Source organism: Balaenoptera musculus, chromosome 16 (genome assembly GCF_009873245.2).
Source record: "Balaenoptera musculus isolate JJ_BM4_2016_0621 chromosome 16, mBalMus1.pri.v3, whole genome shotgun sequence".
Lineage (NCBI taxonomy): Eukaryota > Metazoa > Chordata > Mammalia > Artiodactyla > Balaenopteridae > Balaenoptera > Balaenoptera musculus.
In genome coordinates, this window is record NC_045800.1 from 26,890,328 (window position 1) to 26,909,662 (window position 19,335).

General features: G+C 55.0%; 1 protein-coding gene across 6 annotated transcripts; it reads left to right on the forward strand.

The window, feature by feature from the left end:
* Positions 1–1,186: 1,186 nt before the first annotated feature.
* LDB1 (LIM domain binding 1) lies at positions 1,187–14,499 on the forward strand. Of its 6 annotated transcripts, none has more exons than XM_036828629.1 (11): positions 1,187–1,511; positions 9,430–9,532; positions 9,658–9,702; positions 9,811–9,886; positions 9,982–10,084; positions 10,258–10,430; positions 10,923–11,045; positions 11,284–11,367; positions 11,460–11,583; positions 11,788–11,930; positions 12,650–13,417. In XM_036828629.1, the coding sequence occupies exons 1-11, from the start codon at positions 1,487–1,489 to the stop codon at positions 12,878–12,880; spliced, it is 1,230 nt and encodes a 409-aa protein (XP_036684524.1). In that variant the 5' UTR covers positions 1,187–1,486; the 3' UTR covers positions 12,881–13,417. The 6 variants fall into 6 exon arrangements, with proteins under 6 accessions (XP_036684524.1, XP_036684522.1, XP_036684523.1 ...); XM_036828627.1 differs by lacking the exon at positions 12,650–13,417 and adding an exon at positions 13,461–14,499 and having other exon boundaries at positions 1,354–1,511; positions 11,788–11,936; XM_036828628.1 differs by lacking the exon at positions 12,650–13,417 and adding an exon at positions 13,461–14,499 and having other exon boundaries at positions 1,354–1,511.
* The last annotated feature ends 4,836 nt before the right edge of the window (positions 14,500–19,335 follow it).

A 19,335-nucleotide genomic window follows, 5' to 3' on the forward strand; every position in this document is an offset into this window, starting at 1 on the left:
AGGCTGGGCTTTTGGGAAGGGATGGAGATGGAGATGTTGCCCCCCACCCGGGCTGGGTTAGGGAATCCTTGAGGAGCGCCTGAAGGTTGGGAAGCTCCTCCCTGGGGAAGGAGTGTTCCTTACGTTGACCATCCGCATCATCCTCCCTTCCACCCCACCCCCTCCAACTGAGGCCCCAGCCCCTGCGGGTAGGGGGCACTGGAGGGGTTTGCTTCCTGTTCTTCCCAGTCTCAGAGGCCCTCAAAGGAAAGCAGCTTCCAGGCGATTGGGGGGGCGGGGGGAGGGAGGCTGAGACTGGATGGAGAAAGGGGGAAGGGAGAAGAGCATCTTGACTGATGAGTCAGAGTCTGCAAGGGTAAAGGACAGCCTACGGATTCCCCCTCCCCAGACCAACCTGGCGGTCATTTCGCTGCCTCCCCTTCTCCCAGCAAAACACAGATTCCAGGCAATTAAGCGAGGGAGGGCCGGGACCTCACCTAATTAACCCTTTTAGGTCCAGTCCCAACTGGTTTAGCAGGCAAGGGAGGGGTAATTAATTTAGGGGGGAGGTGAATTCAGGGGTTGCTACTAGAATTAAGATAGCGCTGCTTTCCCCACCCACGTTGGGGTGGGAGCGCATAACCAGGGGCCTCCAGATTAAGATTGGGGTTTCAGCAAAGAGCCTGGGCGGGGGGGTCGGCAGTCGCGTTTCCCTCCCAGAGCGCGGCCGGGGGTGGAGAGAGAGCTACATCTCAAAGCCCACCCTGGCCCCGCCTCCCCCAGTCCCGGCTCCCGCTTCGGCTCTTCTAAGCTCCCAACCCAGCGGCGCCCGGAGGACGGACACCCAGCGTGAGGCTTCGCTTCCTCTCCCTTCCCCTCGCCCGCCCTCTCCCGGGTCTCTGCCTCGGTCTCCTTTTTTAAAAGCTGCGTCACAAGCACGCCGAACCCGGAGCGTTGCCGGCCTCACGCCGCCCGCCGCCGCGCGGCGCACGCAAGTCGCCGCCCGCTGCGCCCTCGCCCGGGTCACTTTGACACTGCTCTCCCCGCCCACTAGCAGGCAATTAGCATATTAATAAAGCCCGGCCCAGCCCGACTAGGGCTGGTGAGCGGGCGCCTACGACAGGGAGAGCAAGAGCGAGAGGGAGGGCGAGAGCTAGAGGGGGCGAGCGGCGGCGGCGGCGGCAGCGTTGGCGGCGGGTAGGGCGGCTGGAGCGCACAGACACGCACACGCACACGCGCACACACAGACACACACTCTAGGGACGCACACCCGCGCGCACACACGCAGAGACAGCTCGCCTTCCTGCCTGGCTTCCTTCCTGTCTGCTCCGTGCCTGACAGGCCCCTCACTGCAGCCAGGGGCCGCCCGCACCGGGCCGAGGCCGGGCCGGGCCGGCGGCGAGGACAGCGGGGGCCGCGGGCGGCGGCGGCGGCTCATGCCCGGCCTGTCCCCACGCGGGGCGGGCACCGTGACTTGGCTGGGCCCTCAGCGGCGGGCGATGTGAAGATGTCAGTGGGCTGTGCCTGTCCTGGTGAGTGGGGCGCGCGGCCGCCCGGCCCCTCCCCGAACCCTCCCTGCCGATCCTTCACCCCTTGTTTGGTGAGAACTTGTATGGGGGGCGTCGATGGCATGGCTGTAGTCGGAGGCTTGAGGGGTGTGTGGGGCCTCAGTCGGTGGAAGGTTTTCCCCAACCGTGTAAATGCGCAGCAGCCCAGAGGCACGGGTAAGGGGCGCTGGGGTTAGCTTGTGTGTGTTTTTTGGTGGGGGAGGCTACTTAGGGAGGGGTTTTGGGGGGGCTGAAATTCCCAGAATTCCAGGGTGTTAGCCAATCAGAAGTGAGTCTGGACTTTTGACCCCCCCCCCCTCAGGTCATCATACAGTTGTGATTGGCTGGTTTGGGTTGCCCCCCCTTCCCTGCTGCCTATTCCCTCTTACCTATTCTGTGACACCTCCCTCCAGGCTGTTTCTGAGGACCCTGTTTGGGGGGAGGGATTGATTGGGGGCCATCTTGCCCCCCTCCAGATTATCCTGCCTGTTGCCAGGGAAGGTTGGTCCTCCTGAGGGACACGAGGTCCTCCTGGGGCGGGGGGCAGATAATTGGCCCCTTGGGTCTGGCATCTTCGCCCTAGTGGGAGGGGGAATGTGGCAGCCCCAAGGCAAGCTAGGAAATAAGAGTGACTTGTGAGAGTTGAATTGAGGGGAGCGATGCTTGACCCCAATGAGAAGACTTGGTTCAGATCCCTGCCTCCCCCAAAACACATCAGCTCTTGCCAGTGACAGCCTGGGTCTGAGTTCTTTACTAGGGAGGAGGAAGGCCAGGGTCTGAGTTCTTTCCTGCTGCCAGGAAGAAGGAGAGAGGCCGTGTGACTGGAGAGGTGGTCTTCAGAGGGCCTCAGAACACGGTTTATATCCATCCCCAGGACTCTGGGTTCTTGAATTATCTGCAGGACCCCCTCCTGTCCCAGGCAGGAGTTAGCTTTCTTTGGAAAGTCAGGTATTCCTGAATCTAGCCTGGTTTGGATCCTTTGCCCCTCCAAAGGCCCTGTTCTCTGGGAGGCCCATACCCCACAACTGGAAACCCCCCTCCCCCCAACACACAAACCCAAGGGAAGCTGCCAGTGCGGAAGCTTCCTTGAAAATCATGTGACCCAGGCCAAAGCTCTGCTGGGCTGGGCACACACTTAAAGTGCCTGCTGAGGCTGACGTTTAAGGAGCATGGGGCCCAGAGGGAGGGCTAGTAGAGCCTAAGAATCCTGGAATATCCAGGTGTGGGAACCCCTGGCTCCTGCTGCAGAGGGTCGGGGAGAGGAGGAGAGGGAAGAGCCTGCCAAGCTGGAATCCTGCCTGGCCCCATCATTCCTCCTCCTACCAGCTTGGTGTGTGTCTTTGTGTATTTTCTTTATAATTGCCCCATGCTGAGTACCCTGTTCAGATCCATCCATTCTCTGAGTCCATCCCATGGCCTTGATCCTCCATCACCATACATAAGCATAGCTAAAGGGCTGAGTCTTAAATATGATTGTTAGTGCCTACAAATAGTGAGCAGGAGGTGAGTATGGAAGGGTTGTCAGGCTGGAGGTAGATGGGAGGTTGATCTTGAAGTTGAGATAGGGTGCCTGGTCCTGTAGGAGAAGGGAGAAAGTTTCCCTCTCAGTCTCTCTGGGAGCAGCATGGGGACAGAAGAGGACCTGTATGTGTGAGGGGGGACAACTTAAGGCAGTGCCCTAAAAGGTATGTTCCTTTTTTGTGTCTGGTGATCTGGTTGGGGGAGAGGGGGCCTAAGATGGCCGAGAGTGGGGAATCTTTTTTCTGAATGTGAGGAAGTCTTACGGATTGATGCCACAGAGGATGGATGGAGGTTAGTCTTCAAGGAGAACCACTTAGGGAGGGGCATGAGAGTGGCCTGGGGGTGAGAAATGGTAGGATTTGGGGTAAGGGAGGGCACCAGGCTTGCATGGGTGTGTGTGAGCACATGGCTGAACACAGGGACCCCATGGCAGCATGTCCAGTCCAGGCCTAAAGACCACCCCCCGCAACCTGAGCAGCCCTGGGGTGGGGGCCCAGGCGCCCTGGCAGGCTGCCTGCCTGCTGCCTGCCTGCCTCCCTGCCTGAGTCTCTCCTTTGTGCTCTGCTGTCTCCCGGCTCCTCCTCCCCCAGCCCGGCAGAGACAGCACATGCCCCACACATGTGACTGAGGGAAGCCAGAGCACACGCAGACCCACACACATGCACATGCAGAAGGAAACACTACAAGATACACACGCATACACACATCTGGCTCCCATAGTGCTCCTGGGGTGTGTAGTAGCTTCTGGGGCTTTGGTCAGGAGCAGGGAGAACCTCTGCTAAGGGACATCATCCTGGGCAGGGCAGGTTGCTGAGGGGGCCAGGGCCTGTCTGGGGCAGCATGTGGCTCAGAAGGGTTAAGGTAGGGAGGAGTAGGGGGAGGGGAGGAGGCAGCAGTGGTGGCGGCTGGGAGCCAGGAGAGGAGGATGGCAGAGCGCCAGGCCAACGGGAGGCCGGGCACAGACAAAGGAAGGGGGGCAGGCACACTGGAGGCCTGGGTCAGGGAGCCCCAGGGGCCCGGGCAGGGGGCAGTGCTGGTACCTTATCCTGTGGGCTGGGGCGGGTTGCTCCCCTTCAGAATTCCCACCTCCAGGAGGGGTGCTCTTGCTCTTCCCTCCCTCATCACCTTTGTCAGTCTTTGCTGCTCCCTGCTTTCTCCCCCCCCCCCCCCCCACCAATTTTAGAGCCTTCTAACTCTGAGTTGCTCTCTTTAGTTGGACCTCATCTGCCCCTGTGCAAGTGGGAGAATTAAGTCCGAACTGAGAGAGGAGCAGACTTGCTGGAGAAGGGGAACTAAGAGAGGGCCCGTTTTGAATGATATGCCAGAGTCTGGATACATCTTGGTATTTAGGGGCCCTTCTCCCTGAAATTTGAGGAGACAGACTGGGTGGGGGTTCTGAGCTCTGAACTGGACGCTGAAGCCAGAGCACACAACCATCTCCCCTCCCCAAGTAGATAGTCATTTGGGGCCTGGAGTGACCATTCCTTGGAGGGGGCAGGCAGTAGGAACGCCTGCAGTGCCCCAGGGCTGGGCTTGTGTGAGTGGGGTTAGAACCAGGGTTCCAGCCTCAGGCCCTCCTGTCTCACTGTAACCTGTGCAAGTTAGGATAATAGGCCCTGGATGCTATTAGGATCTCTTGAGGTACTGCCTGTGAATGCGCTTTGGAAAGTTTAAAGGCACAAAACAAATGACAGGAATTGTCCTGTCAGTGGGGGAGGAATGTAGTTTTCCCAGAGTTGGGCTGTAAATTTGGGAGTCAGGACAAGTATCTCAAGTCCTGGTGGTAGGCAAGTATGATGATAGGCATTCTGGCTGAATAGTATAGATTTCGATAGGTTTATGAAAGCCAGGGTGTATCATATGGCCAGGCCATGATGGAGAATGGTGTGCAGATTTCAGAGAGGGTGGGGTTAGTCCCTGGGTAACAAATGGTCAGGGTATGTGTGTAGCAGTCTGTCAAAGGTTCAGGAGGTATAATGAGTTTTTGGGGTGTTGTCTTGGGGCTTGGGGCATGTGCGTCACAGGTCCCACTGTGTATGTGTGTGTGTCCTGGGTTGGGTTTATTTGGGGTTTGAGGTATATCACAAGTTGAAGGGTGTATCAGGTACAGATTTGTGTGAGAGTGAGCTGTGTTAATTGTGTGGAGGATGTATCACAGAGCCAGATGCAATAGTATTATTATTGCACAGTCAGCTGGTGTGTATGCCATCCTGTTGTGGGGCTGTGTGTGAATCTGGTTGGGGGGGCGGGAATAGAAAGCTGAGACTCAAATTGCAAAGAAGGAGGAAGTCCTTACTGTCCCCCACTTCCCATGTGAGTGTGTGTGTGTGTGTTTCTGTCCAGGTAGTATAGGGCCTGGACCACTATCCAAGTTTTAGAAAAACTCCCTCTCTTGGGCTTCCCTCCTCGCATTGGAGAACAGGTTCCTACCCTGGTAACCATATACCTTTTTTTCCTAGGGTTTGGGGGAGGATTCAGCAGCAGACTAGACCCCTTCTGGGGACTCTCAGATGGGCAAGTTTGCCTTCCTGAGTTCTAACAGAGCCCCTTTCCCTTGCACCCACGTGCCTCCGGTGGTGGTGGTGGTGGTGGTGATGGGGGGGTGGGGGGAAGGGGGCTTCCTGCAAAGGCAGTCAGCATTTGGAACTAACCTGCGTTGGGGGCAGGGAACCTGGAGTGTCCCCCTCCTTCCAATCAGTGTTTACAGGCTGAAGTCTGAGTGTGTCTCTGTCAAAAATAACCCCCTGGAGCCTCCCCCCAGCTGCTCTGGGATTTCACCAGCCAAGGGTGGCTGCCCAGGCCAGCCTTCAACCCGAGAGATCACTAGGGAGAGGAAGAGAGATTTGGGGGATGTTTGGGAGGCCGTTAGAAGATACTGGGAGTCTCCAGAGAGGAAGAGTGCCCTCCTCCATCCCTGCCTGTGGCTTGGGCTCCCCAACTCACCCCTGAGCACCCCGCTTGGGGCTTGGGAGCGGCATTCCAGTTCCTGGCTCCCACGGCCCTTCCCTCCATCCCGGTCTCTCCAGACCCAGTGTCTTCTGTCTCCCTCTCTCCGGCCAGTCCCCTGTCTCTCCTAGTCTCTGTCTCTCTTTTGTTTTTCTCAGCAGTCCTCCCTGCCTGCCTCCCTCTCTCAAGCTCCCTCCCTCCCCTCTCTCCCTCTTCCTCTTTCCACGCAGGGAGGGGGCGGGGCCGGTGGGGGCAGCTCCACCCTCCGCCCGCCCTGGGGCCTCATTCTGAGAGAGGCTCGGAGAGAGCCAGCGGGGAGGGAGGGAGAGAAAGGGAGAAAAGGAAGGGAGCCGGCGGGCGCTGCGTGTGTCTGTGCGTGTGCGAGTGTGAGTGAGTGTGAGTGCCGGGCCCTGCCTCTGCTGGTGCCCCGGCGGAGGGGCCTGCTGGCCTGGGGAGGGCGGGTGGGCTGCTTGGAGGCAGAGGCAGAGGCGGCGGCGGGGAGAGGAGAGGAGGAGGAGGAGGAGGAGAGGAAAGAGCGGAGCAGCCATTGTTGAGGGAAACCTTGCAAACAAAGAAGGCTCCGGACTCCCCGCGGCCCCCCCGCCCCCCAGGCCGGCCCCCTGGCCCCGGGTCCCCAGCCCAGTGGCCATTGTAACTTTCCCCCGGGGCTGTGGCCGCCGTGGGGCGGGCCGAGGCCGTGCGTGCGAGTCTTTGTGCAGCCCGCGGAGTGGAACTCCCAGCCAGGCCTGCCTGTCCCACTCGGGACATGAGCGGCTGAAGTTGGCCCCCCCTCAGGCCTCACCCCTGCCAGGGCCCCTCTGGGCGCCCAGCCGCTCCCCGCACCTCTCCTGGCCCCCTCAGTTCTCCCAGGTAAGTAAGTCTGGGCACCCTGCAAGCCTGTTGGGGGTGGGTGGAAGGTCCTCCATCTGGCCCGGGCCTGGTATGCTGGCTGTGAGAGAGGTGCCCCAGCTCATAGAGGAGAGAGCTCTCGGGCCTGCTGACCTCTGGTCAGCCCCCGAAGGGAGGGGGCCTGCCCTCGGGTCAGGCTGGTTACCATGGAAATACCCAGCTGGAGGTGCCCCCCTAGGCCACAGGATGCAGCTTCCATTCTGAGAAAACTTTACTAGTTCAGGGCTCTTCCTCTCTCCTCCCCCTTCCTAAGGGCTCCCAGGTTGCTAGAGGTGGGAGACGGGACTCTGCCTGACTCCAAGACTGGATGACACATCCATCCCCTCACCCCCACCCCCACGTTGCTCCCTCTACCCCTGCTGCTGGGGACAGGCAGCAGCAGGGACAGATGGTCTGGGTGATGTTCCCTCCCCTTCTCTTCTCACTCCCCAGCCCTTGTGCTGGGGCTACTGGGAGTTGCTATGGCTCTGGAGAGATGCTGAGTTTATTTGTGTCCATTTACTGGTCGTGTAAATAGAGGTCCCAAAGCTTTGGGCTTTAGCTCCTCAGTACTGTTACCTAGCCCCAGGCAATGCCTGTCATTTCTCAAGTGAGAAATTGAAGCTCTGAAACTTTTTTCAGAGTTAGGAACCCTGGTGTCTTGCCTCCCTTCTCTTTAGGGTCTTGAGCTGATACATTTCAAGTGGCCCTGAAACTGAGGGGCAGGGGCAGTAATGCTTTTGGGGAAAGGAGGGCCTAGGTAGGGGATGAGGGCCAGGTCTAATAATCTAGACTACTGGGTGCATTGCCCAGGCCTGGCTTCTGGTTGCTAGTGTGAGCTTTGACTTCCTACATGGCCTTGTCCACCTGTTTGTGGAGTTGGGGGACTTGGGGTTGGGTGGGACTGTCTCTTTCCTGAAGACACATGCTCCTCATTCAGCCCTGACTGGCATGTGAAGGCTGTGTATGTCGTGCTGGGAGCATGTGGATGTGGCCTGTGAGAGCTCATGCATGGGGCAAGGGCCTGTTGCAGGCACCCTGATCCTGCCTGGGGCTGCTGGGTTCCAGCCCTTGGTAGGCATGTTGGGGCGAGCTGAGGGTGCAAGCCTGCTAGGCAGGATGAGGCACACGCGTGTGCAGGTACACACAGGCTCTGAGTCTTGGCACCTTCGGGGACAGTGGAGGGTAGGCCTCTCTGGGACCCTCCTTTGGCCCATATTGTGAGGAGGGGACCCAGGGGAGAGAATTAAATGGTACATGTTGGCACAGGGTCTTCCTTTGTCTCTTCCTCCCAAGGAACAAAACAGATTTTGTATCTAAATTGGAGAGGGGGCTCAGACACAGCTGATACAGCTACCCTTCCAAATGCAGTCAAGTTTGGGGGACATGAGGAAGCAGCTGTGACTAGGACTCTGCTTCACGTTCTCCTCCTGTCTGGTGGGGAGGGGAAAAGTGGCATTGTGGGGGTACCTGGCCCTTACCTAGCTATGAATGTAACACTTCTTCCAGTCAGGTAATAGTAGAGCAGGAGTAGAACTGTGTAGTGCTTCTGAGTGAGGTGGAGAGGGGACACATGAGCACATGCACAGATACACACAAGCAGAGACCCTGTCTAGTTACCATTTGCCTCCTAGACTGAGCCTCTGAAACCTAGGCTCCTTCCCTGGGGCTTCGTATTTTCTTTTTGTAACTAGAGTGGGATCCATTGGAGGCCCGTCTACCTCCCTCCCCCACTGCAAGTCTAAGGAGAGAAAAGGGGTTGAGGCTTTGGGTTTCTGGTTTGGAGACAATACTAGACCCACGGTGGGTGTGTGTGTGAGGGGCTGGGCTGATAAGGGAGTGGCCGTTGGTGGGAGAGGCAGAAGGCCCAACTGGTTATCTGGTGGTCGGCACCCAGCAAACACTCCCCCCCCCCTTTATCTTTCTATCCCCTGCCCTCCTGAGACCCTGGGGGTGGAGAAGGAGCAGGGAGTTGGCAAAATCCCCCTTTACCCTCCCCCAACCTGGTCTCCAGAGGGCAATAGAGGGGTAGAAATACTATAGGATATGGGAATCAGAAGACTAGGCTCAAGTCCTAACTCTGCCAGTTAGTAGCTGTACGATCTTGATAAGTCCCTTTGGACTTTTAGTTGCTTCATTTATAAAATGGGAATGTTACACCCGACTCTGCTACCTCACAAGGTTGTGATAGTGATTAAACAAAATAATGTAGATGGAAAGGGAGTTTATCAAAATTTTAGATTCTAATGTTTAGATATTTATTTATCCTATGGTATTGACATTTCTTCCCAGGTTCAATTCTGTCATCCAGGGCTCAGCCACATGAAGAAATGGGGTCTTGGGTATTAGGGCTGAGAACTTCTAGTTTCTTAATAAAACAAGATTGGAGCCAGATTTAGAAGCTGGGATAGGTGCTCCCTAGGGTAGTCTCCCTCCCCTAGTGCACTCGGGGGCTCCAGAAGACCAGTCCCTGTGCATACAGTCTAGCAGACTTCCAGGAGCACTGCCAAGAGGGACTCAGGAGACCCCTTCTTTCTTTCCCTTCTAGGTTGTTCCTCAAAGTCATTCAAGCTGTACTCGCCCAAGGAGCCTCCGAACGGCAACGCCTTTCCTCCCTTCCATCCCGGCACCATGCTAGATCGGGATGTGGGGTGAGTTTCTTGTCCACTTCCTGTTCCTTCCCCAGATGGCATCCTGCCTGAAAAGGGGAGGGAGTGACACCCCCCAATAATTCCTGTCTTCCACCCCCATTCTCATAGCCTCTTCCCTTACACAGCCCAACTCCCATGTACCCGCCTACCTACCTGGAGCCTGGGATTGGGTAAGTGGAGCCCAGTGGGGAGGTTGGTGCTTTCCATTACAGGGGTGAAGGCGGAGGTGGTGTGGGGAGGCTCTGCTCCTACTGATCTCCCTTCTTCACTTCCCCCAGGAGGCACACACCATATGGCAACCAAACTGACTACAGGATATTCGAGCTTAACAAACGGCTTCAAAACTGGACAGAGGTATAGCCAGGGGAAAGGAGCTTGGAGGGAGAGGGCCATCTGGGCACCCCTGTGGCATGTCTTCTGACACACACACCCCTTCCTGTGCTTCTTAGGAGTGTGACAATCTCTGGTGGGATGCTTTCACAACTGAGTTCTTTGAGGATGATGCCATGTTAACCATCACTTTCTGCCTGGAAGATGGACCAAAGAGATATAGTGAGTGACCTCTGGGGGTCCTGCCAGTGCTGCTGTAAGAGCGTACATCTCCTGTGTCCTTCTAAGATCTGGGCGTGGGTATTTGTCCCAGGGGGTCTGTCTTGGCAGGGGTGGTATCTGCCTGACCACTTTTGAGATCCTTCTGTTCTGAAGAGTTTGTCCCATCTCTGCAGCCATTGGCCGGACCCTGATCCCACGCTACTTCCGCAGCATCTTTGAGGGGGGTGCTACAGAGCTCTACTATGTACTTAAGCACCCCAAGGAGGCATTCCACAGCAACTTTGTTTCCCTCGACTGTGACCAGGGCAGCATGGTGACCCAGCATGGCAAACCTATGTTTACCCAGGTCAGCACCCAGCTGGATGTGGAACACTGAAGTACCTGGGTTTGATTCCCCTTCTGGCTCCCAGAAATGTACTTGGCTTTTCCCCAGGGAGGCATAATGGGAAGTGGCAAGATACACAGGGAGGGCAGGCATGCTGCAGTATTCAGCAGGCATGTATCGAGTTTGTACATGACAGTTTTCTGGGCCACAGGGAGACACCAGTGAACAAGAGCCTGTCCTCATGGAGCTTATGGCCGACGAGTGTATCACTAGCTACAAGAGGAGAGGACAAGAATCTATTAAGCGTTTCTACTGTGTGTGTGTGTGTGCATGTGAGTGTGTGAGGGCCAGTGTGGTGGGTATATGAGGAGATGGTCCATGTCAGTTATGCGCCCAGATTTCTGTTCAGGTGGCAGGAGTGTATGCAGTGGGAGAATCATGAGGAAACAGGGGAACCGGTATACTTTTGGGTATGTGGGGAGGTGGGCAGACTTGTGACAAGCTTGTTTCCAGGTTTGTGTGGAGGGCCGGTTGTACCTGGAGTTCATGTTTGACGACATGATGCGGATAAAGACGTGGCACTTCAGCATCCGACAGCACCGAGAGCTCATCCCCCGCAGCATCCTTGCCATGCATGTGAGTTGTGCACAGGACCCAAGCCACAAGGCTGAGGGCAGGCAGCGGGAAGGGTGGAACGAGGTCTGCCATTACCCGCCAGTGGCCCTAGACACAGGGTTGAAGTTTATCCATCTGAAAAATGGGTTTTTATATAGTAGCCCCTCTTCTCTCTCAGGGGTGTCACGAGGCTAAGATGACAGGGCAGGTGAGCAGATGCAACCCAGGTGCTAGTATTCTTACCTTTCTCCTCCTCTAGGCCCAGGACCCCCAGATGTTGGATCAGCTCTCCAAAAACATCACCCGGTGTGGGCTGTCCAATTCCACTCTCAACTACCTCCGAGTGAGTCCCTGGTCACCCAATTTCTGCCCCATCCCATTTGGTCTCCACTCCATGTCTGTCCCCTGACAAGCCACTAACTGGTCTCCCCCCAGCTCTGTGTGATACTCGAGCCCATGCAGGAGCTCATGTCCCGCCACAAGACCTACAGCCTCAGCCCCCGTGACTGTCTCAAGACCTGCCTCTTCCAGAAGTGGCAGCGCATGGTAGCACCCCCTGGTGAGTGCCTTGCACCTGCACCTGCTCTTACCAGTATCTGATGCTGCTTCCCCAAGGCTGTATCGCTGTCTCCTCACAAAGCCCTTTCCTCTTTCCTGGGTCTGCGAGATTGGGATCAGGGTAGGCTCAGGCTCCTTAGGAGCCAGAATGGGGAATAAGGGTCCCAGGGCCCTACCCCACCTGAGTCTCCTTTCCCTGGCACAGCGGAGCCTGCACGGCAGCAGCCCAGCAAACGGCGGAAAAGGAAGATGTCAGGGGGCAGCACCATGAGCTCGGGGGGCGGCAACACCAACAACAGCAACAGCAAGAAGAAAAGCCCAGCCAGCACCTTCGCCCTCTCCAGCCAGGTACCTGTAAGCATCTCGGCTTTCTTCTCTCTTCTGGGCTGCCCCACTGCTGGCCCCTGACCCTTGACCCTGTCCCATCCTGAGCTCACTAGCAGACGTAGAAACAAAGACAGTTTTTCCCAGTGTACTTTGCCATCGTGGGCTGACTCTTGTCCCTGATGACAGTCCTTGTCAGTCACATGCATGATTGTGATCACACAGACTCAGACGTAGCAACGTATGACATCAAGGGACGGAGACAGCCATGGGAACGTATGGACATAAAGGACAGACAGCTTAGGGGCACACAGACCACCAGAGAGACACACACACTGACAGAGGGACACACAGACTTGAATGTGTGCAAATCTAGAATACATACACACGCACATACATTTCCCCACTGGTGTTTTTGATCTGCTCCCTCTCTCTTACATTGGACAGAAGTTCAGGAGCCCCCTAAAATTTTGGAGAGATGGACTAGGGAGCTAGAGGAGTAGACTGACTTCTCCCAGAATCCAGTGGATATAGGTTAAAGGCTGTGATGCTTTGCAGTCCTTCAGTGGGAAGTATTCCAGGGGCGGAGGGTATCAGAGGAGTTGGGGTTTTAAATTGGGGTATGAGTGGGGGGGTGTGGGGTTGAGTTTCCCGGGTGGGTGTTGGGGCTCTGGGGGTATCTGCTGCCCTGGGCTGGGCGAGCCCCTGCCCCGATTATGTTTGGGGACCTCCGCCACTCTCAGGATGTGATGGTGGTGGGGGAGCCCACCCTGATGGGCGGGGAGTTCGGGGACGAGGACGAGAGGCTCATCACCCGGCTGGAGAACACCCAGTTTGACGCGGCCAACGGCATTGACGACGAGGACAGCTTTAACAACTCCCCTGCCCTGGGCGCCAACAGCCCCTGGAACAGCAAGCCTCCGTCCAGCCAAGAGAGCAAATCGGAGAACCCCACGTCACAGGCCTCCCAGTAAAGGCCTTGCCACGGCCACCGCCACCCAGCGCTCTGCCTGTCTGCCCCACCCCTCGAAGCCCCAGGGAGCAGAAGACAGAATGAAGAGACTGAGCATCTAAGATGGGCAGCCTCATCCACCTGCTTCAGGGAGGAACTGGACTCACTGGGGGCAGGTGCCAAGATTTGCCCCCCAGTGGCCCTGGGCTGGGGCTGGCCTCTGCAGAGCCTTTTGGGGGAAGGGGGTACTCATGTGGATGCCTGTGTGGGCCCTGAGCCTCTGAGAAATGTCCTGACCACCTCCCAGGGCATTTGCCTCCATCCTCACCCCAGGTTCTGGGTTCCCCCATCCTCCTGACTCCACCCTCTTCAAGCCTGGGGTTGTCTATGCCCACAGCCCTTAGGGACTTAAAAGTTATGGGGCTTGGTTGAATGCCCCTCCTCCAAACCCTCCCCTTAGATGGCTGGTAGTAGAGGGGTAAAGCTCTGGGCTCCTCCCTTCTGCCACCTATCCCAGCTCCAAGTTTTTTAAAAAATAATATTATTAAAAATGTAAGTTTAAAAAAAAAATCACTCATGTCCCCTATTTCCCCTTATTAAAGGTCCAGCTACCTCCCTACGCCTGGCAGATGGGGAGCTTAGGGCCCATGTGGAGGTAGGGGGGTATGCATTACCATTTTATACAGTTTGAGAGCTTCAGACCAAGGAGACTTTGCCATCTCTCTTCCCTTTTCCTCTGGGGTGACTGGAGTTGGGGAAGGCATGCCATGAGGGTAGGACGCCATTGATGGCCTCACTTTTGTGACAGCCCCCTGCTGTTGTCTCTGTCTCCCCATCCTCTAGGACTCTGGCCTGCCCTCCTAGTGCTTGTGACTCCTTCTATCCCAGCCCCCAACCCCCTCCCTCCACGGTGTGTATATTCTTTACAAGTCCTCCACTAGAGCAGCTGTCTTGGATGGGGGGAGGGGGAGGCTCCCTCCCTTAGGGAGTGTGGAGGGAAGGGAGCAGCCTTGTTTGTCACTGTGTTTTTTGTTTTGTCTCAGTTGGGCAGGCATGGGTGGAGGAGGGGTTCATCCACTCTCCAGTAGTCTCTTTCCCCAACCCCTCAGACTGCATATCTAGTCCTCCCCTGCCCTTCAAGGATGGGTAGAAGCCACTGAGGGTGCCCCAGCTCTGAGCCCACCAGGGAGCAATAGGCTTTTGTCCTCCAGCTGAAGTAAAGGCTCTTCATTTCCCAATATCTCCTCTCTCCCCTTCTTCATAGAAGGACAGGGGAGGCAGCCAGGATCCTCAGCTCTGTTTCACAATTGGGCATGTGGAGGCTCCAGGCCCAGGGTGAGGCCGAGAGCAGGGTCCCATGAGTCTGGGCCCAGCTCTGTGGCTTCGCTGCCTTCTCCTGTGGCCAGTTCCAGAAGTGTTAGCACCACCTCTCTCCCCACTCTTCCTTCTGGATTCTGGGGTCCCCCACATCCTGTTTCCTCTACTCCAGCTGCCACTTTTGGAAGGATATTGTGTCAGGAGCTGAGGGAAGGGGTAGGGAAGGTGGATGTCCCACCCTGCCTGCTGTAATGCCTTTTTTTTTTTTTGGGCCATTTGAGTCATGTATGGTACCGATCAATAAAGAGACTTTTTGGTTTGAGAGTGTCTTGGTTGGTCATTGATGCCTATAATGACTCAGTCCAAGGCAGTCTTTTTCCCCCTCCTTCCTGCAGTCCCTAACACCAGTCATTGGGGAAGAGGCATGAATTGGGCTTGTGAATTCCCCCTCACTCCCATCTCACATTTCCCCTCACTCTTCTGGTGGTGTTCTTGATGTGTCCCAGGCTGCTCTGTATTCCTCAAAAGTTGACTTCCCAGCCCCTCCCAGGACTATTGTTCCTCACCCCTAACTGTCACGGGGCTGCCAGACAGGTGGTGGTCCTCTGGAGGCTGGGTTCCTGGGATAGATAGCCCTGGATTAGGCTGTTGGGGGAGGGGTGGAGGAAGGGGTCCTTGCCTAGGAGGGGGTTTGGATTGGAGGAGCTTTGGGTGGTTAGAATGCTTGGGAGACTCAGTCCTGTTTTTGTCAGATTCCTACCCCTACCTGGCCTCTAGCTTACCAGACCAGCTGAGATCTGAACTAGTCTCCTCTGGTGTTAGGTCCCTGGGTGGGGAAGCGGGAGAGTAGTGGGGTTGTCTCCTTGCTGACTTTGGGCTGAGGCACAGAGAGAGGAGGATGCTTAAGCACTATTGCTAGGGGACAGCCTGAAGCTCCACAGAGAGATGGTAGGAGGAATAGGGCACTTTTCAGACTCCTTTCCAGGTAGTTATTCTCCCCGATTCCCCCTCCTTCCCCACTATTATAGAAGATTGGCAAGATAGGGAGACACTGCAGTGGGTTGGGGAGGGGTATTAGCACCCGCAAAACCCCCTACCCAGTCTCCCTCCTTTTCTTTTTCTTTTTGTTTTTTGGTTGTGCTGCGCATCTTTCAGGATCTTAGTTCCCTGACCAGGGATTGAACCCCGGGCCACGGCAGTAAAAGCGCCAGGGAATTCCAAGTCTCCCTCATTTTCATCCCAGACAGGGGAATCTGAGGCCTCAGACTGTTCCCTCACTAAGGTCTCTGGATCTCAAGTAAGGCCTCATAGACCTGCACCTCTGCCCCCACCTCCCAAGCTAGCAGGAGGAAACCAGAGGAAAGGACTGCATGGCCCACCCCACCCCCTTTCCAGTCCATGCAGTTACCTCAGCCCTGCCCTGCTGCCAGCCCAGCTCCTCGTTGCTCCAGGACCTCAGAACTCCAAGGCCTGCATTTGTACACACACACATTTCCCACCCCTCTGCAGGCCTGATCTGACTGAAGGACATTTACCAGCCAGCTGTGACCACTAATTCGCCCTGGAAGTCCTAGGTAACACCTATCTGCAGTGTGTTTGTGTCTGGCGCTAGGTGTACATCTGGCCTTTTTGCCTGAGTGTGAGCTTGTGTATGTAGTGATTTCTGACCTCAGAGAGGGCTTGGATATGTGTATGTAAAGGACGTATACACGTATTAATAGGCATGTGGGCTTGTATATGCATTTGTTTATGATGTATGTCTTGGTGGATTCATTCATTCAGCTAATACTCATTGAGCCCTCTCCAGGTGCCAGCCCCAATTCCAGGTGCCAGCCCCAATTCCAGGTGCTAGGGATGTGGTGCTGAACAAGGCAGAGGGGGCATGACCACTGGGTGTGAGTTGGCAGCAAAAAGTACATAAATGAGGATGTGTTGTTGAATGCATGGCTTGGCAGTACGATTGTGTTGGGTTATGGGGCTGCCAGGGCGGGCATGTGACTGGGTTTCAGCATTTGCAGGTTCACATTGTGTGTGTGTGTATGTTTCTGAAAGGGAGGTGGTGGTCAACGGGAGAGGTAGATTGCTAGGCCTGGACTCTGCCCTGCTTGGGGGAAAGGAATGGGCCAGAGAGACAGGGGAACCCACTTTTTGAACTCAGGAAACCTGGTGGCCAGTGACTTCCTCTGAAGCCCCAGATCTGGCTCCTCCCTGTTTGCCCCAGTGGCCCCTCTGGGGAAGGCCCTTGTTCAGGAGGAATTTCTGGGGTGGGGGAAGTAAGCCCTTCAAAGCCCTCATGTCCTCTGTTTCAGGGTGCAGGGGAGGGCCCAGTCCCAGGCCCAGCATGATGCTGAAAAACTTGTTTCAGCCCAACTGTGTATGCCGGCTGGGCCCCACTGCAGAGGCCCAGGCCTTGATCCCCAGGCCCCCAGCTCAGCCTGAACCCAGCTCCTTCCCCATGTTTCCTAACCCAGTCCAATCCAGCCTGGTCTCCAGCCCCTTTCTTTTTTTTTTTTTAAATTAATTTATTTTATTTATTTATTTTTGGCCGCATTGGGTCTTCATTGCTGCATGTGGGCTTTCTCTAGTTGCGGTGAGCAGGGGCTACTCTTCATTGCGGTGCGAGGGCTTCTCATTGTGGTGGCTTCTCTTCTTGCGGAGCACGGGCTCTAGGTGCACGGGCTTCAGTAGTTGTGGCTCTCGGGCTCTAGAGCTCAGGCTCAGTAATTGTGGCACACGGGCTTAGTTGCTCCGTGGCCTGTGGGATCTTCCTGGACCAGGGCTTGAACCCGTGTCCCCTGCATTAGCAGGCAGATTCTTAACCACTGCGCCAGGAGGGAAGCCCTCCAGCCCCTTTCTTAGGACTGCTAGTCTAGTCCAGCACAATCTCCAGCCCCTTTTATACCAGTAGCCCAGTCCAGCCTGACCTCTAACCCCTTTTAAAGGTAAGAGGCCAGCCCAGCCAGCCCAGCCCAGTTCAATCTGACCTTAAGCCCCTTCCCCTAAGGTGGAAAGTTTGAAGCTGCCCTCCCAGAGCTTCCCCCCAGTCCCTTTTTTCACAAAGTAGGGTCTCATTTTGGGGATTGGTGGAAGTAGAGGTGAGAGTACAGGATTAGGAGTTATAGTTAGGATGAAGAAGGAAAGGGCAGGGAAGACTGGGAGATGAGGGGCACGGGGTGCTTAGGATGGCCCAGGCGTGTTCTGGGCCAGGCTGAAAAGAGGGAAAGTGTAAAAAGTTGTGAGTCAGCGGCCCCCTAGTTCCAAACTGAATTTTTTTTTTTTAAATTAATTCATTTATTTTTGGCTGCATTGGGTCTTTGTTGCTGTGTGCGGGCTTTCTCTAGTTGAGGCGAGCGGGGGCTACTCATTGCAGTGGCTTCTCTTGTTGCGGAGCACGGGCTCTCGGCGCACCTGCTTCAGTAGTTGTGGCTCGTGGGCTCTAGACTGCAGGCTCAGTAGTTGTGGCGCACGGGCTTATTTGCTCCGCGACATGTGGGATCTTCCCGGACCAGGGCTCGAACCCGTGTCCCCTGCACTGGCAGGTGGATTCTTAACCACTGCGTCACCAGGGAAGTCCCCAAACTGAATTTTGAAGATGGTGGTTTTGGCCTCCACTGGACCCAGCTCCCCAGTACCCAGAATGCTTACAGCACTCTACCATGTGGCCACAGTCCCATTCTCTCAGGACCCACCTCTTAGGCTTCTTTCCACTCCATCCGGAGGTCTTCAATGAAGAACAGGAAATGAACGACAGACTACACACCCTGTAGTTCTTAGCCTAGGGAATGGGGGGAGCTGAATGGTAATGGAAGCTGACCCACCTCCAGGTTCCTACTCCACCAATTCGAGCCCTTTTCCTGAAGTAGCTAAACCCTGGATTACTCCTCTCCCTGCTGCCCCACCTCTGTGCCACCAGCTCACCTCTCCAGGAGGAGAACCTAGAGACAGTCCCTAGAGAAAAGTCCCAGAGAGGGTTAGGAAGGAAGAAACTTTTCCCCCTCTCCCCCAACAAATAAGGCTACCTGGAGGAAGTAGGCATAATTTCTCTCCCTTGCCTTTAATGGATGTCAGGTGCACAGAATTAGATTAATCATACCCTTGTTTCATGGCACAGTCTTTTCATTGCCCTATGCACAGGACACATTTATTTAATTATAGTACTGTCATAAGAACTTACCACATGAAAGCTAGGACCTTGGCAGTAACTGAAATGCATCCTCCTCCGGTGGTATCCCCCATTCTTCTTTCTTTTTACAAGTTTATCTTAGCTTTAGCTTTATGTATTTCCAATTTTTTTTTTTTTTTTAGTTTTTTTTAACCTTATTATAGAGGAATACTGCTGTATGTAGTTTTCGGCTGCTTATTATTTTTACTTAATATTACTAAGATTCATATTGCTGCAGTTCATGCATTTTGACGGCTGTGTAGTATTCCATATGTGACTATACCACAGTTCTTCATTCTCCTGTCACTGGACATCTGGGTTGTTTCTATCATGGTTTCTGCTCTCATGAAGAGCCTTCCTATGAACATTTTTATTCCTTTCTCCTATTTTACGTGTGCAGAGTTTTTCTTGGTTTTATATTTTGGTGTGATCTCTGCAAACTCATGTTCCCACCTCTGACGCCCAGGTCTGAGTGCGTTTACTATGGCAGAGGATCTAGGGTTAACTTGAATTAAAGTTCAAACATTTACTGGGAATTCCCTGGTGGTCCAATGGTTAGGACTTAGCACTTTCGCTGTGAAGGGTCCAGGTTCTATACCTGATCAAGGAAACTAAGATCCCGCAAGCCACGCAGCCAAAAGAAAAAAAAAAGTCCAAACATTTATTGAGTACCTGCTATATAAAGTACTCTGTCTATTCATTCATTCAGCTAGTCAAGCTACATTTAGTGAGCATCTACAACATGCCAGGAACTGGAGATGGAACAGTAGATAAGAAAACATGACTTATAGAGTTGGGTGGGGAAATAGATATTAAACAGTTACATATATATGCAATTACAAATTATATATAACTGAATAATGCAGGTTAGATATATAATAGAGACCTATTTTTTTTTTTTTTTTTTGGCTGTGCCACACAGCATGCGGGGATCTTGGTTCCCCAACCAGGGATCAAACCCATGCCCCCTGCAATGGAAGCGCAGAGTCTTAACCACT